The sequence below is a fragment of the Parasteatoda tepidariorum genome, chromosome 5, assembly GCF_043381705.1.
Source record: "Parasteatoda tepidariorum isolate YZ-2023 chromosome 5, CAS_Ptep_4.0, whole genome shotgun sequence".
NCBI classification, from domain to species: Eukaryota; Metazoa; Arthropoda; class Arachnida; order Araneae; family Theridiidae; genus Parasteatoda; species Parasteatoda tepidariorum.
In genome coordinates, this window is record NC_092208.1 from 12,792,391 (window position 1) to 12,810,641 (window position 18,251).

Sequence of the window (18,251 nt, forward strand, 5' to 3'; positions counted from 1 at the left end):
TGATCCTCCACAGAGGGGATGGCACCCCCGCTTCGATAGCCCGACGACCTGCACGCGAAGTCGAGCACTTTACGGTAGCACAGTTTAACGAGGACCAATACCGCACACCCTTGGTCCCTACGCAGACTGATCCAAGTGGGTCACCCACCCGCACACTGACCGCAGCCAGTGATGCTTGACTTCGGTGATCTGCTGGGAACCGTGTCTTAACGATCAGTCCACTGCGGGACTGTAGAAAAAGGAAACCATTGTTTTTGAAAACTATTGTTTTTTATTATATCTTAAAATTTATTTAATTATCCTCATATCCCTCTGTTTTGGAATACAGAAAAGGTTTACCAGCACAGTTGAAATACTCGAATAAACGCAACGATGTTGTTGTTGTTGTAGTTCATTTACGTCGCACTAGAGCTGCACAATGGGCTATTGGCGACGGTCTGGGAAACATCCCAATAAACGCAACGAGTAAATTTTAATTTTTTTTAGTATTTTTTGGTATACATATGCGCTGCTAATTTTCTTTTCTTGTATTTACTTTTCTTTTAAAAAATCACAGAGCTTTAAGATTTGTTATAGGATTGTCATTGTTTAAAATTTGTCAAAATTTTTGAATTTGAGCATTTTAACTATGTGGTTGGTGCACCCCGTGATACATTTCTCTAATCAGATTTCCTCGAGATTTATTGGGAAAGCGTGAAACGCTTGCAGTAAAAACGGTCCTTTAGTTGCCTGAACATCTGCACTGCCCTCTGCAGGTCATTTTTTTGGTCTCGGTTTGAAAGAGTTATATTTTCTATTTTTATTTATTTTCTTTCTTTTGTATGACTTCGTCTCAAAATGGAAGAGTACGCACGTGAGCCATGGTATGAAAAAAAACAATATTGTCTTGTTCAATTTCCTTTCATTAAACTAATTACTTGCTAAAACTTTTCATATTCATGTAAATTTTAATTCAAACTTGTATTTCCTTAAAGTATAAAAATTTTCTTGCCGGCATGTTGGTTTGGTTGCATCATCTTCCCATCAATTCAACAACAGAAGTTAAACACTGATATTATTATAAGTGTACGATTAATTGGATAAAATACAGTTAAAAAATTTCATGAAAATCACTACTAACATCTTCGTTAACTTTTTTTTTAAAATTTAGTTTATCTCAAAAGTTAGAGTAAAGGAAAATGCAAACTAAGATGATAGGACAAGCATATTTCAAGTAAATTGGGGAATATTTTCGTATCTTGGTCTGCCGCAGAATAACTGTCAAGGGGATACTTGATATTTTTCGTATTGTGCCAATTGCATTCTGAAACTTGCAATTTTTCGAAGAGAAAAAAATATTCGGAGGTTTGCCCTGAAGATAAATTTGAGTTCCTTTTTTGGTCCTCTTCTATGGTGTTCTTTTTTTTTCAAGTTTTTGGCGGGGCGCTGCCCGAGAATTACCAAGATTCTGCAACTATTTTATCGCTTCTGAAAAACGGCATCGTAAAAAACGACCAAATCAAACGGGTTAACGTGTAGCCAGAACCTAAGTTTAAAAAAAAAAAAAAGTTGTGAGCAATTTCTTTAGCACCTTATTTGTAGTGGTGAGATTTCCGTATAGTGATTTGTGGCTGAATAATCACAAGTTTTGGCTATTTCTGGGCAGCTGCCCTGGAGAAACTAAAAAAAAAAAAAAACTTCTCAGAAGGTGACAAACTTGAAGGGTATAACTCCTAGCCATCCCAGTTCAAACCTCCACATGTTTTTTTTTTTTTTTTATGAAAAGTTTAAAATTTGGGATAGAATTGACTGAAAAAAGTTCTGAAAATATGATTAGTAACACCTGAAAAAACTATTATCAAACGCCTTGAAATTGCGAAAGAATAGTCATGAATCGAACATATCAAATAATTATGACGCAAATTTGAAATTCACATGTCCGAACAACATCATATTAAGAATATCAAATTTGAAAACGCTTGTGAGAAACTGAAAAATAACAGTTTTTTGAAAAAATTATCTTAAAACGACGCAACATTATGATAGAATCGATACGAATCGAACATATCAAATAGTGATAACTCTAATTTGAATTTTGACTGTTGTGATAACATCATGTTAAACATATCAGAATTTATAAAACCGTGTTAAAGGGCCAAAAAAAAAATGATTAATAGTTAATGAAAAAATTATCATCAAACAACCTGAAATGATAATGGAACCATCACAGATCTAATGCTTCAAAGAAGTGATAGCTCAAGTTCAAAATGCACAGGTCATAACAACTTATTAAATATACAGTACAGAACCCGTTATCCGAATATCAAAAAACTGGAACGAAATTCGATAAATTTCCCATCATTTTTTTTAATAAAATTTTTTTTCTTCCTAAGATTAAGATTTAAGGATTTTTCTTTCTCGTTTGAAAGATACTTAATCATTAATGTATTACTTCATTTTTTTTTCCTTTTAAGATTATTTCCAAATATTAATTTATTTTAGTTGATTTTAACAATAAAAAAAAACTGCTTTTTGTAGCGTAGCGATTCAGAAAACCAGAAAAATCAGTTATCTGGAACGATTGGGACCATTGCTATTCCAGATAACTGATTTTTCTGGTTATCCGGAATAGCGATGGTCCCAATCGTTCCGGATAATCGGTTCCCTACTGTATCAGAATTTGAAAAACCGTAGGGAAATAGTCGAGGGGAAAAAACAATTATGTCCAAAAGGCTATTTATTTCTGCTAAAAAAAGATCAGTAAACCATGTGGATTTACCAAACGATAGGGGAGAATTTTTTATTCATAGAGCAAATATGGCAATTTACTGGTCATTTGCTTGGATTCTTGGTAAGCTGTGATAATGCTGGGTTGTATACCATTTTATGTAAACACTAATTTGAATCCAGGCTAGGATTCTTTAAGAGTCTGTTGAAGTATGGGTATTAGAAATTTAATTTTAATAAAAATGAAACTGTTTTTCAGCCCCTGGAGAATTGTAGATGATTGCGGTGGAGCTTTTACAATGGGCGCCATTGGTGGAGCTGTTTTCCAAAGCATAAAAGGGTTTAGAAATGCACCTTCGGTTAGTATAATTTAAATTGGATTTAGTTTATTTTCTTTTATAGTTTACTTTACTTTGTGTATTATAAAACACTAAAGTATCCTATGTATTTGTAATCCAATAAATTTATAGGTATAATTATGGAAAGTCCTACTAAAAAATTACCCTAATTTTACATCATGCATTCCAGTCTTGTCCAGGGTATCCGTGAACCTGGAAAGTCATGAATTTCGGTATTTAACAAAATTTGTCATGAAAAACAATTTTTTCTAAATTCTTCCTTTAAATTTTGATGTTCACATACACTACCCTACCATAATGGAAGAGAGACTAATTTTTTAACATTTTTTTCAAGTTTCTCAATTAATACTGAAAGGATTATTTTGTAACTTAACAGGTGTTTAGCTCGTGGAATTTTTTTCTAAACAATAAAGTTTAAAACTCTCAGGTTTGAGGGACCGACTATGAATTATGAGGCAAACAAGTATTTTTTAGCATCCTATGCCAAAAAAATCAAGCAATAAGCTTGTAAATTGTATTGAATACTTAGTTTGTTTTTTGCAATAACAGCATAAAATTTTATTAACTTAGCTTAATTATTATGGACATATTTATTAAAACTTGTTTTTATTTTCCTCACGTTTTTGGCTATAACTTCAAAAATATTGAATAAAATTAAGCAAAATTTTTGGTGAAATTCAAAATTAATAGCAATAAAATTATAAACAATTTTTTTTTATTAATTTTTCATGCGTGTGTAACATTAAAAAAACTAATTTAAATACTCATATCTTGTATAGTTTTTTTAAATTTGTTTTTTTTTTTTTTTTTTTTTTTTTCAAATTTTAAACAATAATTTTGTTATTAATTTTGAATCGGTTCAAAGGTTTTGTTTACTTTTATAGTTATAACAAAAAGCTGAAAATAAGTATGTCCATAATCTATAAATAAGCTAGATTTACGAAATAAAATGCAGCTATCGAACTTATCAATTAAAGTAATTGATACAAATTACAAGCCTATTACTTGGTTTTTTGTGATAAGGTGATCAAGAATAATTGTTTTCTTTCGTGATTTATAATCGGTCCTTCAAACATTTGAAAGCTTTAAACCCATTTTGCTAAGTATGAAAAATCGCATGAACTAAACACCTGTAAAGTTACAAAATAGCCCTCTAAGCTAATCTTGAGAATTTTTTTTTTTAAAAATGTAAAAAACTGTACATGTCTCTTCCACAGGGTAGTGTATTTACACTCAAATAAATTTAATCTTAGAACCCAATCTTTTACTGATGGAGATTATTCTGTGTGCGACATAAACTAATGTGAAGTGAACCATATTGTGCATCTGTATTGTCATTGTGGAGTTGCTTAACATATATTTGACAATAAATCAGTTTTTGCTGCTTTCTTATATGGCTAAAAACTGAAATAGATATATTTGATTATTCACATGTTTTGCTTTATTAAAATTTTAAGAAAGGTAAACAGTTTCAATAAATGATCAATTGATTTAAAAATATGGTAATTTCCCACTAAGTTTTTTATATTTTTTGTAATGATTTTGCTTTTAATTGGTCTTTTGCTATAGGAGTTAGAAAAATAGTGTAAGTGTCTGCAAATTAGCCATGTATGTATATTTATCATTGATTGTGAATTCTGTTGTGTTTTCAGAAAAGAGATACATGACAATTATTTTTTAAGCACTTCTGGAATCAATAATCAAACCTTAATTACAATTATTAATTTTCAAATTGTGAAATTTCAGAAATATGAGTTTAAGTTTACAAAGTAAGAGTTTTGCACTCAACCTTTTACTTGCTGAGCTGATGCTTTGTGAGTCAGAAAAAAGTGCAAAAGAAACCATGTATTTATCATTTGATTATGCATTTAATTGTGTTTTCAAGAAGGAGATACATTACATCTATTTTAATCGCTTCTGAAGTAATCAAATCCATATACCTATTGAAATCTTAAATTTGAAACTTCAAACTAAATTCCGGAAAATGAACACCTTCTTATTTGTTCTAAGTTAACAAAAAGTTTTACTTGCTGAGAACTCTTATTGCAGTTATTAATTTTCAAATTATGAAATTTCAGAAATATGAGTTTACAAAGTTACTTAACCTTTTACTTGCTGAGCTGATGCTGTATGAGTCAGAAAAAAGTGCAAAAGAAAGCATGTATTTATTATTTGATTATGCATTAGTTGTTTTCAAGAAGGAGGTACAAGACAACTATTTTAATTGCTTCTGAAATAATGAAAACTGTACCTATTGTTTTGCACTCAACCTTTTACTTGCTGAGCTGGTGCTTGGTGAGTCAGAAAAAAGTGCAAAAGAAACCATGTATTTATTATTTGATTATACATTAGTTGTGTTTTCAAGTAGGAGGTACAAGACAACTATTTTAATTGCTTCTGAAATAATGAAAACTGTACCTATTGTTTTGCACTCAACCTTTTACTTGCTGAGCTGGTGCTTGGTGCGTCAGAAAAAAGTGCAAAAGAAACCATGTATTTATTATTTGATTATGCATTAGTTGTGTTTTCAAGAAGGAGGTACAAGACAATTAATTGTTTTTGAAATAATGAAAACTGTACCTATTGTTTTGCACTCAACCTTTTACTTGCTGAGCTAATGCTTGGTGCGTCAGAAAAAAGTGCAAAAGAAACCATGTATTTTTTATATGATTATGCATTAGTTGTGTTTTCAAGAAGGAGGTACAAGACAACTATTTTAATTGCTTCTGAAATAATGAAAACTGTACCTATTGTTTTGCACTCAACCTTTTACTTGCTGAGCTGGTGCTTGGTGAGTCAGAAAAACGTGCAAAAGAAACCATGTATTTATTATTTGATTATGCATTAGTTGTGTTTTCAAGAAGGAGATGCATGACATCTATTTTAATCGCTTCTGAAATAATCAATTATCTATTGAAATCATAAATTTGAGCCTTCACACTTAGTTTTGAAGATTGAATAACTTCTTATTTTTTCTAATTTTAAGTTAACAAAAAGATTTACTTGCTGAAAACTCTTAATGCAATTATTAATTTTCAAATTGGGAAATTTCAGAAATATGAATTTGTAAAAGTTTTGCACTCAACCTTTTACTTGCTGAGCTGATGCTTTGTGAGTCAGAAAAAAGTGCAAAAGAAACTATGTATTTATCATTTGATTGCACATTAGTTGTGTTTTCAAGAAGGAGATACATGACAACTATTTTAATTGCTTCTGAAATAATCAGATCCATACCTATTGAAATCATAAATTTGAGACTTCAAACTAAATTCCAAAGTATGAACAACTTCTTATTTGTCCTAATTTTTAGTTTAATTTGTTTCCTGTAACTAGATTAACTTTAATTTTTTACTAATTAGCAACTTCATGCTCTGCCATAAATTGTATATACAATGTTTTCTAAAAGAAAGATGTACCTAGATTTAATAGTATTGCTTTAAAATCTTTTTGCATTTAAAAAAATATATTGATGCATAATATTTTGTTCAAATTACCTAGGGAACAACCAGAAGGCTTCAAGGTAGTTTAGCTGCAATAAAGCAAAGAGCTCCTATTGTTGGAGGTAATTTTTTTTTCTTCAATACCCTGTTTTTAGTGATTTGCCATTAAAATATCTTATAAATTAGTATTAATATATAATTTGCAAACTGATCTCCGAAATCATGAACTTGTTGAAGACTCTTATTTAGTAAATTTAGGTAAATAAATGGCAAATATCTTTAAATTAAATAAAATGGTAATGTTGAAACTGTTTTTTATTACAATGGAATTAATACCTTAAGATTCAGACATTGATATTATTTTTCTGATGATTGATTTAATATGAATCTTTATATTTTTAAAAAAAAAAATGTTTCGACTTGCACCCCTTTTTCAAAAGACTAATGTTTAAGGAGCCTTTTTTAATAAAAATGTTATTGATTTGCTACTTTATGCTAGTTTTCTTTCTAGTGCTTAAAGGTGCTTATTTTCGATAATCGTTTTTTAAAGCCCTTAAAGGTGCTTTTTTCATTGTTTGTTTTTAAAAAGTGCTTAATTTTCTCTTTACCCTGTTGATTTTTGCCACGTATTATGCAAAAAGACGCTGTTCATATTGTTCTATTCAATGTTTCCACAATTAATTTAACCCCAATATTTTTTTTTTTTGACATAACGTTTAAATCCGGATAAAATCGTCAATTGACAAAAACTTGCCAACCCTGCCTAATTGTATTTTTCGTTTTAAAAGGTGCTTATTTTTTGTTAAAAAATTTGGCTATGCACCCTGTTAAAAGTAGTTAAATAACCCAGCAGACTACTGAATTTTGCCAGTTCCTCCTGGTCTACTGGTTTAATTAAAATTCTCGTTTTTGTAAATTTTAGAAAATTCCCTTAAAATTGAGTAAGTTTCCTAAAAATATCCCCATTGAAATAGAATTTTTGTTCAAATTATTGCTTGCTTGCTTGAATATTTAAATAAGTATTAATGATACATAATGAAGTGAACCTCATTGGAAATCAGTTCAAAACTTCTTTTGTTCTAAAATTGTCAGTTTTTTTTTATTTAGAGCTCTCTTTTTAAATTAATTAAAAATATCTTTTTAACTATTTTTGATGAATTGAATGCCTATTAATATTTGAAATAATGAGAAAGCAGAATGCATAATATTGAAGTCTGTTTAATGTCAATCATAACTAGAGAATATTGTAGTTTTTCTATTTTGATGGCTATAAAAATCTCTACAATTCCCATGTGTAAAATATTTAGTTCATTAAGTAACAATTGTCATGCTGAAATTTATATTTTAGTAGAATCTACTGGATTTTTTTCCTATTCGTGTTAGCGGCTATGTTTCCACATCGAGGAACTTCCAAGATATTTGTTTTAAATGCATATTTAACTGCAAAATAAAAAATACATGCCTTTAAGGTGGAAATCAAATTTTTAAATATTTCTTATTTTGTACAGTTTTCAGTGATTTGTGTTAATTTATTATTTTCTTTCTGTTTAAATTTGCATTAAGGTAATTTTGCTGTTTGGGGAGGTGTCTTCTCAACTATTGACTGTACACTGGTTCATATGAGAAAAAAAGAGGATCCCTGGAATTCTATAGCAAGTGGTGCATTGACTGGTGCTATTTTAGCTGTCAGGAGTAAGAAATTTACATATATACATACATATCTCTTTTCGAAAATTGTACTGTTAAAATTTTGTTGTCTGTCTATTGGCGTTTAATTTTGTGAAATTTAATACATGGTGCATAACGTTTTTAAAAACCCTTAAAGGAGCTTTTTTCATTGGGTGTTTTTAAAAAGTGCTTAATTTTCCCCTTTTCAAAATGAGAGTTTTTCTTCTTTACCATGTTGATTTTCGCCGCATATTACGCAAAAACGTGTGTTTCACATTGTTCAACATTTTCGCAATTCATTCAACTGCAATCTATTACGCCATAGCGTATGAAAGTGTCAATCATTTTACATGTTTGATGAAATACTTGCGAGTCCGAATGCGTGCCTACTGAGCTAGGTTCGGTGAGATTGTTGCAGCACTCGTGTGTGCAACTGCTGAATTTTGAAAGATATTCTCTATTTCAGGCTACATTTTACACCTTCTGATATCTTATCGAAAAATCCCTTGATCATTTTATAATGGCTAATATGATCAAGAAAAGAATTCTTTGTCAGAAACTAGTTATTTTATCATGATCATATATAGTCTTTAAAAATTATTTTGCATTTTGTTAAGGTATATAGTGCTTAAAAATATTTTTTGAGTGCGTAAAAGGTACTTATTTTTTGTTGAAAAATTTGGCTATGCACCCTGTAATAGTATTGTACTTTAATAGTACTTGTGTCATTGGTTGAAAAAATAAAGAGCTCTATAAATAATTATGTCCAATTTTCGCCTAAACCCAGAATTTATGCCATGTTGTTAAAATTTTCAATAGTGGTATTTTTCTATTTTAGAGTTATTCGTATATAGACTGTTTCTCTAAATTTTCCAATGTTGAGAATAAGTGGATGAAACAAATCTCATGGAAATTCATATATTGAATTTTAGTTCAATTGAAATTTCGTGATTTGCTAAATGTATAAGTTTTTGGAAAATATTGTAATCGAATTGTCTGAAAGCTTAAATCCTAATGATATCAATAAAACTTTCTAAAATATCCAACACTTTCATACTTCCTTATAAATGTGGCATCGGTGGAAGGATACAATATAAGTTTTCTATGATGATGTGTTTAAGTCTTACGACGTTTGCTATAGTTTACGCATTTATGCATCTGTGATCAGTAGTTGTAAATGGCAAAAAATAGCAAAATTTATAATTGTTTTCTGAAGAGTAATTTTAAAAAAGAAATATTAATTTTTACAAAATTTCTAATTTTCAGATTGAAATATATTCCATAGCTGCCAACCCTTCTGCATTTTGCAGAAACTTTCTGCATTTTTACTTATTTTAGCTATTTTTTCCTCTTTTATGCGCAGAAGAGAAGTCTTCTGCATTTTACCCATCCGCCTGATAGCTAGTATAAGTCAGACGTCGCTGTTCCTCTTGTAATAGCCTTTGGCAGGCCGTAACTACATTTTTAATCAAGAATTAATAAATGAATATTGTACCACTGTATAAGTAGCTGGTCAAAAGTTTTTTTAAAAGATATTTCCTTTTTTGTTTTAAAAAAAGATGAGTATCTTCTGCATTTTTATAACTGGAGGTTGGCAGCTATGATATTCTAAGTGATGATATTCTTTTATAGTGTTTTGGTGATTCATCACCAAAACACTATAAAAGTTGAAATTCATTTCAAGATCTCTGTTATTTACCAGAGCTATTTTTCTAAGTTTAAAGTATTAAAAATATATATATTATTTTGGAGGAGTTTGATTTGGAAGAAAAAAAATACTAATCATTACAAAATAACTACTTTTTAAAGATTGAAATATATTCGAAAATAGTTTGAATAAAAGAGTTGCTTTTCTGTTGAGGGAAGTGTGAAATAATTTAGTCAAAAAAGTCAAAAGAATTATATAAAGATTTATTTGTTACTGTAATTATATATAAGGAAATGTGTGAGTTTATCCATCTCATTAGATTAGTCTTACATATTAAAGCTTGTCCTTTACATTAACTATTAGAAAGTAGTAAGAAAAATAAATATTACTACCATTAATTAAAAGTTGCTTTACATTTTATTTTTCTCATGGCTCTTAGACTATCCCAATCGACTCATGAAACCAAGAATTAGTATTAAATTTGATCATAAATAAATTTAATAACTTATTTTTAATAATCACTCAACTCATGTTTGAAATTTATTTTCGATTTTATGTGTGTAGATTTTGAATGTTAATGTAGATAATTTTACATATTCATAAACCATTTCCTTTTTCAGATGGAACTGGTGCAATGGTTGGCTCTGCTGTTATTGGTAAGATTTAATTTAATAAGTATTGTTACCATTATGAGTGGTATTTTGTAAATGATTCTTGTGTTCTTAATGTGTAATTTTAATCTAATCTACTAGTTAAGTAAAATCTTTAAACCGTTTTTTTTTTTAGGTGCATATATTTATACTTCATTTTCAGGGCAAGTGCTAAAGACTTACCCTGTAATTAGCCAAATATCAAAAGTATTAACCAAGTTTCAAAATTTATTTCCAAAGGCAAATATTAATGTTTTTTAATGATTAATTTTTTACCGCTGAAAAACTTCAAATCAAAGTACATATTTACTATAAATTGAATTATTTTATAAAATTCAAATTTAGTCATTTTGCAGTTGGTAAAGTAGTATATGAGGATTGAATGGGAAAGAAAATAAAAAATGTAGAAGTTATTTGTCATCTTTGGGGGAGGTTACTTTTTCATAACTTCTTTGACTAAAGCAGTAATATAAAAATGAATCTGAAGCAACATTATGTTATTGTCACAAAAAAAGCATATTTTCTGCACAAAAAAAGTTGGAATCTTGCTATACCACCCAATCTGTTTTATTGACACAAATTGTAGGGGAAATTTTGGCCTTGCTTTATTGCATAATCTTTCTTGTTGCTTACCTTATCTAGAATTAATCTTAATCTTATTGGTTATGAGGCGTTTACTGTAATTGGATTAAAAAAAATATGGGATTTGTTTAAAAAAAATTTTTCCCTATAGCCATTTTTTTCCCCAAATCAACAACTATAGATATATAAAAAAAAAATTTGTAGAAAAATCTTTTGCAATATATATATATATATATTAACAAAACTAAATAATGAAACCAAATATATTCACTAATAATGAAATAATGTAACCAAATATATTCACTATTAATAAAATAATATTTCATGATAGACAATTATGTTAACTATCAACAGCATAGTTGGCAAAATGCTTTCGAGTTACATCTCTTTAATGCTGTCTATCTGAATTCTTTCTCCCAATATGTTGCTTATATAATGCTTGTAATAAGTTTTATATACAGAGTGTACTGCTTTCCTGCCTTATCTATTGGGACCGTATTTTCTAGATTAGGGTTGCTTCCCCTATTTTAAAAATCCAATTTTCTCAGAAGAAGGAAGGAAAAAAAACAGATTTGTTTATTCAAATAAAGTATGTTTTGGTGTCCAATTTTGTAACTTATTTCGTCTGTATGTAAATGCCCATCTTTGATATAAAAGAACAAAAGTCATACTTGTGAAATTTAAAGGTCATCCTTTTATGAATTTTTCGTCATCCATATGGACAGCAGTATGCGACCATTTTTTATTAAATTTTACAGTTCAAAGCAGAGCTCAGCAAGCTATGAATACGTATTAAATCCCATATAATTTTTTTTTTAGAAAAATTAAATATTTTTAATTTAAAAATTAAATATTTATTTACCCCCTGCAAAAATCTGAAAAATACAATTAATTTAAGAAACGTTAAAAGTGTTTATGACTGTTTTGATGAAGTAAAGACGTTTGCTTGATTTTCCAAATACTTATTCTTGGATAGATTACTTAGCATCAATATTTCATAGGTGTCTTTTTTTTGTTGTTTTGTTTAGTGCAGAACTTCACCTGATGTTTATCAAAAATATCAGCCTTTGTGTGTCGTGACATGGTTTACCTAACCCAATTTGTCAGAACAGACTGTTATCAATAGCGACACAACAGAAATGTGTTGCATAGTTTTGGAACATACTTTGCATTTAATGAGTTCTTCTTTATCAAATTCTCCTGTACTTATCTATCATTGAAATAATTATTTAATATGTTTGTCTTCAGGTGGTGTTCTTCTTGCACTGATTGAAGGTGTAGGCATCTTATTTACTCGTTATTCAGCAGAACAATTTAAACCAAGTAAGTAATTTATCAGTTCCATATAATTAGAATTCCTTGAATTAGAAAAATGGGCAGCAGCTTATTTAAAAGATTATTTTTAATTTGTTTTCCAGTAGTTAATTTTAAGTTGTTAGTAAAAGTCGATTTTTTTTTTAGTAGTAGTATTTTGCTCTAAGATTGTGTTGGTTTTCCAATTTGAAAATTCTAGAGTTAAGTTTTTCGGTTAATCATGTTACCATTTATCTATTTTCACAATTTAGTTGTAGAAATCATTTTGCTTAATTTTATTCACGGTAATAACAACAGTACATATTCTGTTGTCTTCTGCCACGCTAGTTAACTATTCTGTTGACTTAGGGCCAGAATTGAAGACTACATCAAAAGATCCCTCATAGAAAACAGTTCTGTCTAAATGATATTTTCTGTGCCGAAACAGGGAGACAAATGATTTCAGAAATTTATTTCATGCTGTTCACTTTAGAGTGTATTTTGCATAGCTGCCACTAATTCACCATTATCTGTTTTCACAATAAATCATTTTGTTTAATTTTATTCGCCGTTTTATCAGCAGTACATATTCTGTTGTCTTCTGCCACGCTAGTTCAACTATTCTGTTGACTTAGGGCCAGAATTGAAGACTACATCAAAAGATCCCTCATAGAAAACAGTTCTGTCTAAATGATATTTTCTGCGCCGAAAGAGGGAGACAAATGATTTCTGAAATTTAACTTCATGCTGTTCACTATAGAGTGCGTATTTTGCATAGCTGCCGGTCATTCACCATTTATCTATTTTCGCAATAAATAATTTTGCTTAATTTTATTCACGGTTATATCAGCAGTACATATTCTGTTGTCTTCTGCCACGCTAGTTCAACTATTCTGTTGACTTAGGGCCAGAATTGAAGACTACATTAAAAGATCCCTTATAGAAAACAGTTCTGTCTAAATGATATTTTCTGTGCCGAAAGAGGGAGACAAATGATTTCTGGAATTTCATTTCATGCTGTTCACTATAGAGTGTGTATTTTGCATAGCTGCCGGTCATTCACCATTTATCTATTTTCACAATAAATCATTTTGCTTAATTTTATTCACGGTTATAACAACATTACATATTCTGTTGTCTTCTGCCACGCTAGTTCAACTATTCTGTTGACTTAGGGCCAGAATTGAAGACTACATTAAAAGATCCCTTATAATAGAAAACAGTTCTGTCTAGATGACATTTTCTGTGCCGAAAGAGGGAGACGAATGATTTTATATCATGCTGTTCATTACAGTGTGTGTATTTTGCATAGCTGCCGATCATTCCGATTTTCTAACCTTCCGAAAATGAAATTTTTTGTCAAATTACCCCAGTAAATCCGTGAAATTCAGGAGACTTTCTGTGTCTTGAAAAGTTAGGGAATTAATTCATTTCTCAGGAGATTTATTCTTTCATTGAATTGGAAAAGGCCTCTCCCGAGCAAGAGCACTTTTGTTTTGTTAGAACCAATTGTTTGTTTTGCTCAATTAATTTCAATTGGTGGGCTTAAAACGTGCCTTTCTCTGTCATCTACTTGCACGAACAGCATTTTTTTTTTCCTATGGTGGAAATCTGTTAATATGTTAATAGAAGTTTTTATGTTAATAGAAATATAAAAAATTCTTCTTCTTTGAAACAAGATTCATTTTTTTTTCTATCTGCGATTCCTCTTCATGCAGTGTGAAAATTACATGCAATTTAAAATCACTCATGGCCATTCAAGATCACTTGATTTTAAAACTAAACTTCATGATTTGAGGTTTAATAATCATGTATTGCAATTTTTATCTCATATGGCGATTTGTATTTTTGCTATTTTAAAATCAGATATTGTGGTTATCATTTACATGTTTTAAAAATTACACATCTTGATTAATATTCACTAGATTTAAGAATCAAACATCTTGATTCATATCCATGCAACTTGAAAATTAAACATTATGCTTCGTACGTTGGATTTAGAAATAAAACTACATGTTTCGTATTCACACGATTTAAAATTGCATACTAAGATTCATATTTATAATATTTAAGGGGGAAAACACACATGTTGAAATTCGTGTTCGCACAATTTAAAAGACATTTAAATTGCTATTCACTATTATCCGATTTAGAATTTGCGCATTGAGATTTGTATTCACATGATTTGAAAATTTAACGTCATGATTTGTATTTATGTGACACATCGCCATTCAAGATTTTAGAATTTAAAAAGCCAAACGTTGAGATTCAATCAAGTATTTTGAAAAGTCATACATTGTGGTTTAAAAATCGAATATCACGAATCATATTCTTGCCATTTTGAAATCACTTTTTTTAAGTCTCACTATTATAAGATCAAGCATCGTTATTCATATCTTCACCGTTAAAAAACTTGCAATGCGATTCATATTTATATGATTTAAAAATTATGTATTTATAGGATTTATTCTTAAAGAGTTAGCAATAACTGATTCTATGGATATACAGCTGAAAAATATTAAGTTTTGTGTCTAGCCTACTTATAATAGAAATTTATCAATTTCTTATTTTTAGAAATTTTAATTTCAAATTATAATTTTCTAAACTCAAAACTTGATTTTAACTCATGAATATCTATGATATACCCTCTATGTGCCTTTTTTCCTTGCTAAATTTTCAATTTTTCCCCCTTTCTTTATGCAGTTACATTTACTCCTGCAGTATTATTTTTTTACTGGAGTCATTGCTGCTATATAAAAAAATACCTGATATTTTTGCAGGAAAAAAATTGTATGTAGGAATTTTAATAAAATTTCTTCTTTGTTTGTAATAGATTTCACCCAATAGTTTTTTGCTATTGCTTGTAAGAGTAATTTTTACATGTACGTATTAATAATAAGCTCTGCATTCTTAATTCAGGAAAAATTGATCCATTGGTTGGGGAGTTTCAAGATGAGAATCGCTATCAGTTTTATCACTGAGTTTCTTTCAGTTAGGGAAGGTTAAATATGGGAAGCTTTTACTTGTATTATGTAAGATAGCATTTCCTCACAGTAATTTGGCCTTTAAGCAAATTTTCAGTCAAATCAAAAAGAATAAAATTGATTTTGGAATTTCCTTGGATTCAGACACATAGCAGTTTTAACTAATAGGTTGGATAGAACTAAACCTTGTTATCAGCCGTTATTTGCCGCTGACTTCTCAATAAAAAATATTAAAAAAAATGTTGAATCATCTACGCCTAGTCCAAATAAATTAACCTAGATTTTTTTAAATTTAATATTTCAGTTTTCATTATTTGTTCTTAATTTATTTCTCTCGACTGTGTAAAAAAAATCTATTGTTCCTTATTATTGCATATCTGAAATGTATAAGAAATATATTGATTATTTTGCTATAGGTAAATAAATATGATTTATTACGATACATATAAATTAATGCATGTGATGTGTTGCATTTATGCATTAGTATATAATTAGTTCAAAATGTTTTTCCAGCTTTGTGTTCCTATTTTTGTTTTTACAAATTGACAGCTATGATTTTGCATTGTCTTCTGCCACGCTAGTTCAATAATGCTGTTGAACTGGGGCCAGAATTGAAGACTATATTAAGAGATCCCTCATAGAAAACAGTTGTGTCTAAATGACATTTTCTGTGCCGAACGAGGGAAACACATATGATTTTAGATATAAAACTATCTCATTCTGTTCTCTATGATTTCTGCCTTGCTGGTTCAATAATGCTACTCATCTGGGATCAGAATTAAAGCATACAAAAGATTCGATATAGAAAACAGTTGTGTCTAAGTTTAAAAGAAAAAAAATTTGGGGAAATTTTTTTTTTCCAATACATTTTTAGAACTTTCTTCTTATTAGTAAAATATAAATGTAGTTCATTTGAAAATTGAACTAAACTGGTTCATTTGTGTGAAAATATTTTCACACAACATTTGTTGTAGAAACATACATGAGATTCTTTTGACTTATTGCCAGACTTTCCAAACTTTAAAGGTGAGAACATAATAAAAGTACATGCTATGTTAAAAGTCAAATTTTAATGTTTGAACATTATTTTGTTCTCTTTAATTATGATATATATAGAAGCTTAACAATTTGTTTGCCTGTTGATATACACAAATAATAATAAGTATGTAAATTTCAATATTTATTTTTATTTATTTATTTTTGAGTAAAATAGTTTCACATGTTTTTTTTTTTTTATTAATTTGAGTTATTAGGTATTTTCAGACTCTTTGTTTTTTTTCTTACTCTCAGGCCTCTAGAAAAGGTAATGTTTATCTTGTGCTGCATAATGTTCTTAATTCCACCTTGTGGAATAATTTCAAAAGTTTTGGAATATCAAGCCTAGTACTTGGGTTATTTTCTCTTTTTTTGTCTTGTGTATTTGCTTAAACCTTAATATGTAATTTCGTTTTTTCTAGTGAACCCCCAAATGGAAGATCCATCTCAGTTAAATACAGGAGGTATATTTGGTGGTGCAGCAAATCCACAATGAGTGTTATATTGTAGATACGTGTATGAATATTCATCCTTTCATCTGTAGTAAAATATTGTACAGTTTTATTAAAGGGCATACCATTATGGAATGCATTATCATTTATTATGCATTGTAATATATATATAATAAATTGTTGTTAAATGATTCTACTTTGTCTCATGCTTTGAAATTAACTTTTGGCTATAGCAGTTATACTTAATATTTTCTAAAGATTAATTTTTTTTACCAATTTAAAAACTAAGTTTTCTGACATATCAAATTCAAATATTATATTTAAAGATACAGCTAAGATGTTGACTAATGGTTATAGTCCTATTCTAGAAATTGTTCTTTTCACAAACTTCTTTTTTTTTTAGAGAGAGACTGAAAAATCATCCTGAAGTAGCATTCATTCTAAAACAATTAAAGAAAAATATGTTCAAAACTTTTCCCTTCACATTTTTATGGTCTTAGAACTGTACATTTATTTAATAATGCATTAGTGTGATTAAAAAAGTTTATACTTAATTTATTACAACAATACCAATATACAATAGAATAACAAAAATAAAGTAGAATTAATACTAGTAAGAAATATATATTTTTTAAAGAGTTATTTTGTTCCTATAACTTTTTTTCTATTAATTTTTAAACTAAGTAGGAAAAATCTATATTGTGTAAGAACATTTATAATAGTCGTTGCATCTGTATAAGGCAATGGTTTATTATTTTATGTAAGACTTTTTTGTCTTTAAAATTTCTTCATCACTTTTGAGGAAATCTGAATTGAACATCTTTCTCGACCCATCACGAAGTAACATGTTTTCTCTTGTAGAAAATTGACTTTTTGAAAAGAGATTTTTATTTTTTTACCATTATAAAACCAAGACTGTTATAGATTCTCTTTAAATCGAAGACTTTAATTAAACTTAGTTAACTGCCCATGGTCCCTGAAATAAGAAAATTAGGAACTGTTGTTAGAATAATCTAATCCATAACAGGGTGCGTACAGTTTTTAAAAAGTGCTTATTTTTGATTTACGTTTTTTGAAAGACCTTAACGGTGCTTTTTTTTTTATTCGGAATTGGTAAAAAGAGCTTAATTTTTTATCTTTTAAAAATAGGTTTTTTTTTCTTTGCTGTATCTATTGCCATTCTAAATTAGAAAAAATGCTTGATTTTTACAATTTTCTCTTCAATATTTATCGTAAACTAGTTATTTTATTATGATTATGTAAAGTTTTTGAATTTTATTGATTTTATGTTTAAAAATTAAGAGCTTAAAGCTATAGAAAAGAATAATTTTTATTGCTGCACAGATCCTAATTATGTTTTTTTTGGAAAGTTATTAAAAATATAGACTTGGGCGAAAAGGCCCTCACAGTATTAAATTTCGAAAATAAATTGGA

General features: G+C 28.8%; 1 protein-coding gene across 2 annotated transcripts; it reads left to right on the forward strand.

Moving 5' to 3' along the window:
- The first annotated feature begins 709 nt into the window (after positions 1 to 709).
- LOC107436683 (Translocase of the inner mitochondrial membrane 17b) lies at positions 710 to 17,009 on the forward strand. Of its 2 annotated transcripts, none has more exons than XM_016048476.4 (7): positions 710 to 863; positions 2,966 to 3,065; positions 6,564 to 6,627; positions 8,069 to 8,197; positions 10,442 to 10,477; positions 12,302 to 12,376; positions 16,788 to 17,009. In XM_016048476.4, the coding sequence occupies exons 1-7, from the start codon at positions 838 to 840 to the stop codon at positions 16,859 to 16,861; spliced, it is 504 nt and encodes a 167-aa protein (XP_015903962.1). In that variant the 5' UTR covers positions 710 to 837; the 3' UTR covers positions 16,862 to 17,009. The 2 variants fall into 2 exon arrangements, with proteins under 2 accessions (XP_015903962.1, XP_042903567.1); XM_043047633.1 differs by lacking the exon at positions 710 to 863 and adding an exon at positions 1,176 to 1,213.
- The last annotated feature ends 1,242 nt before the right edge of the window (positions 17,010 to 18,251 follow it).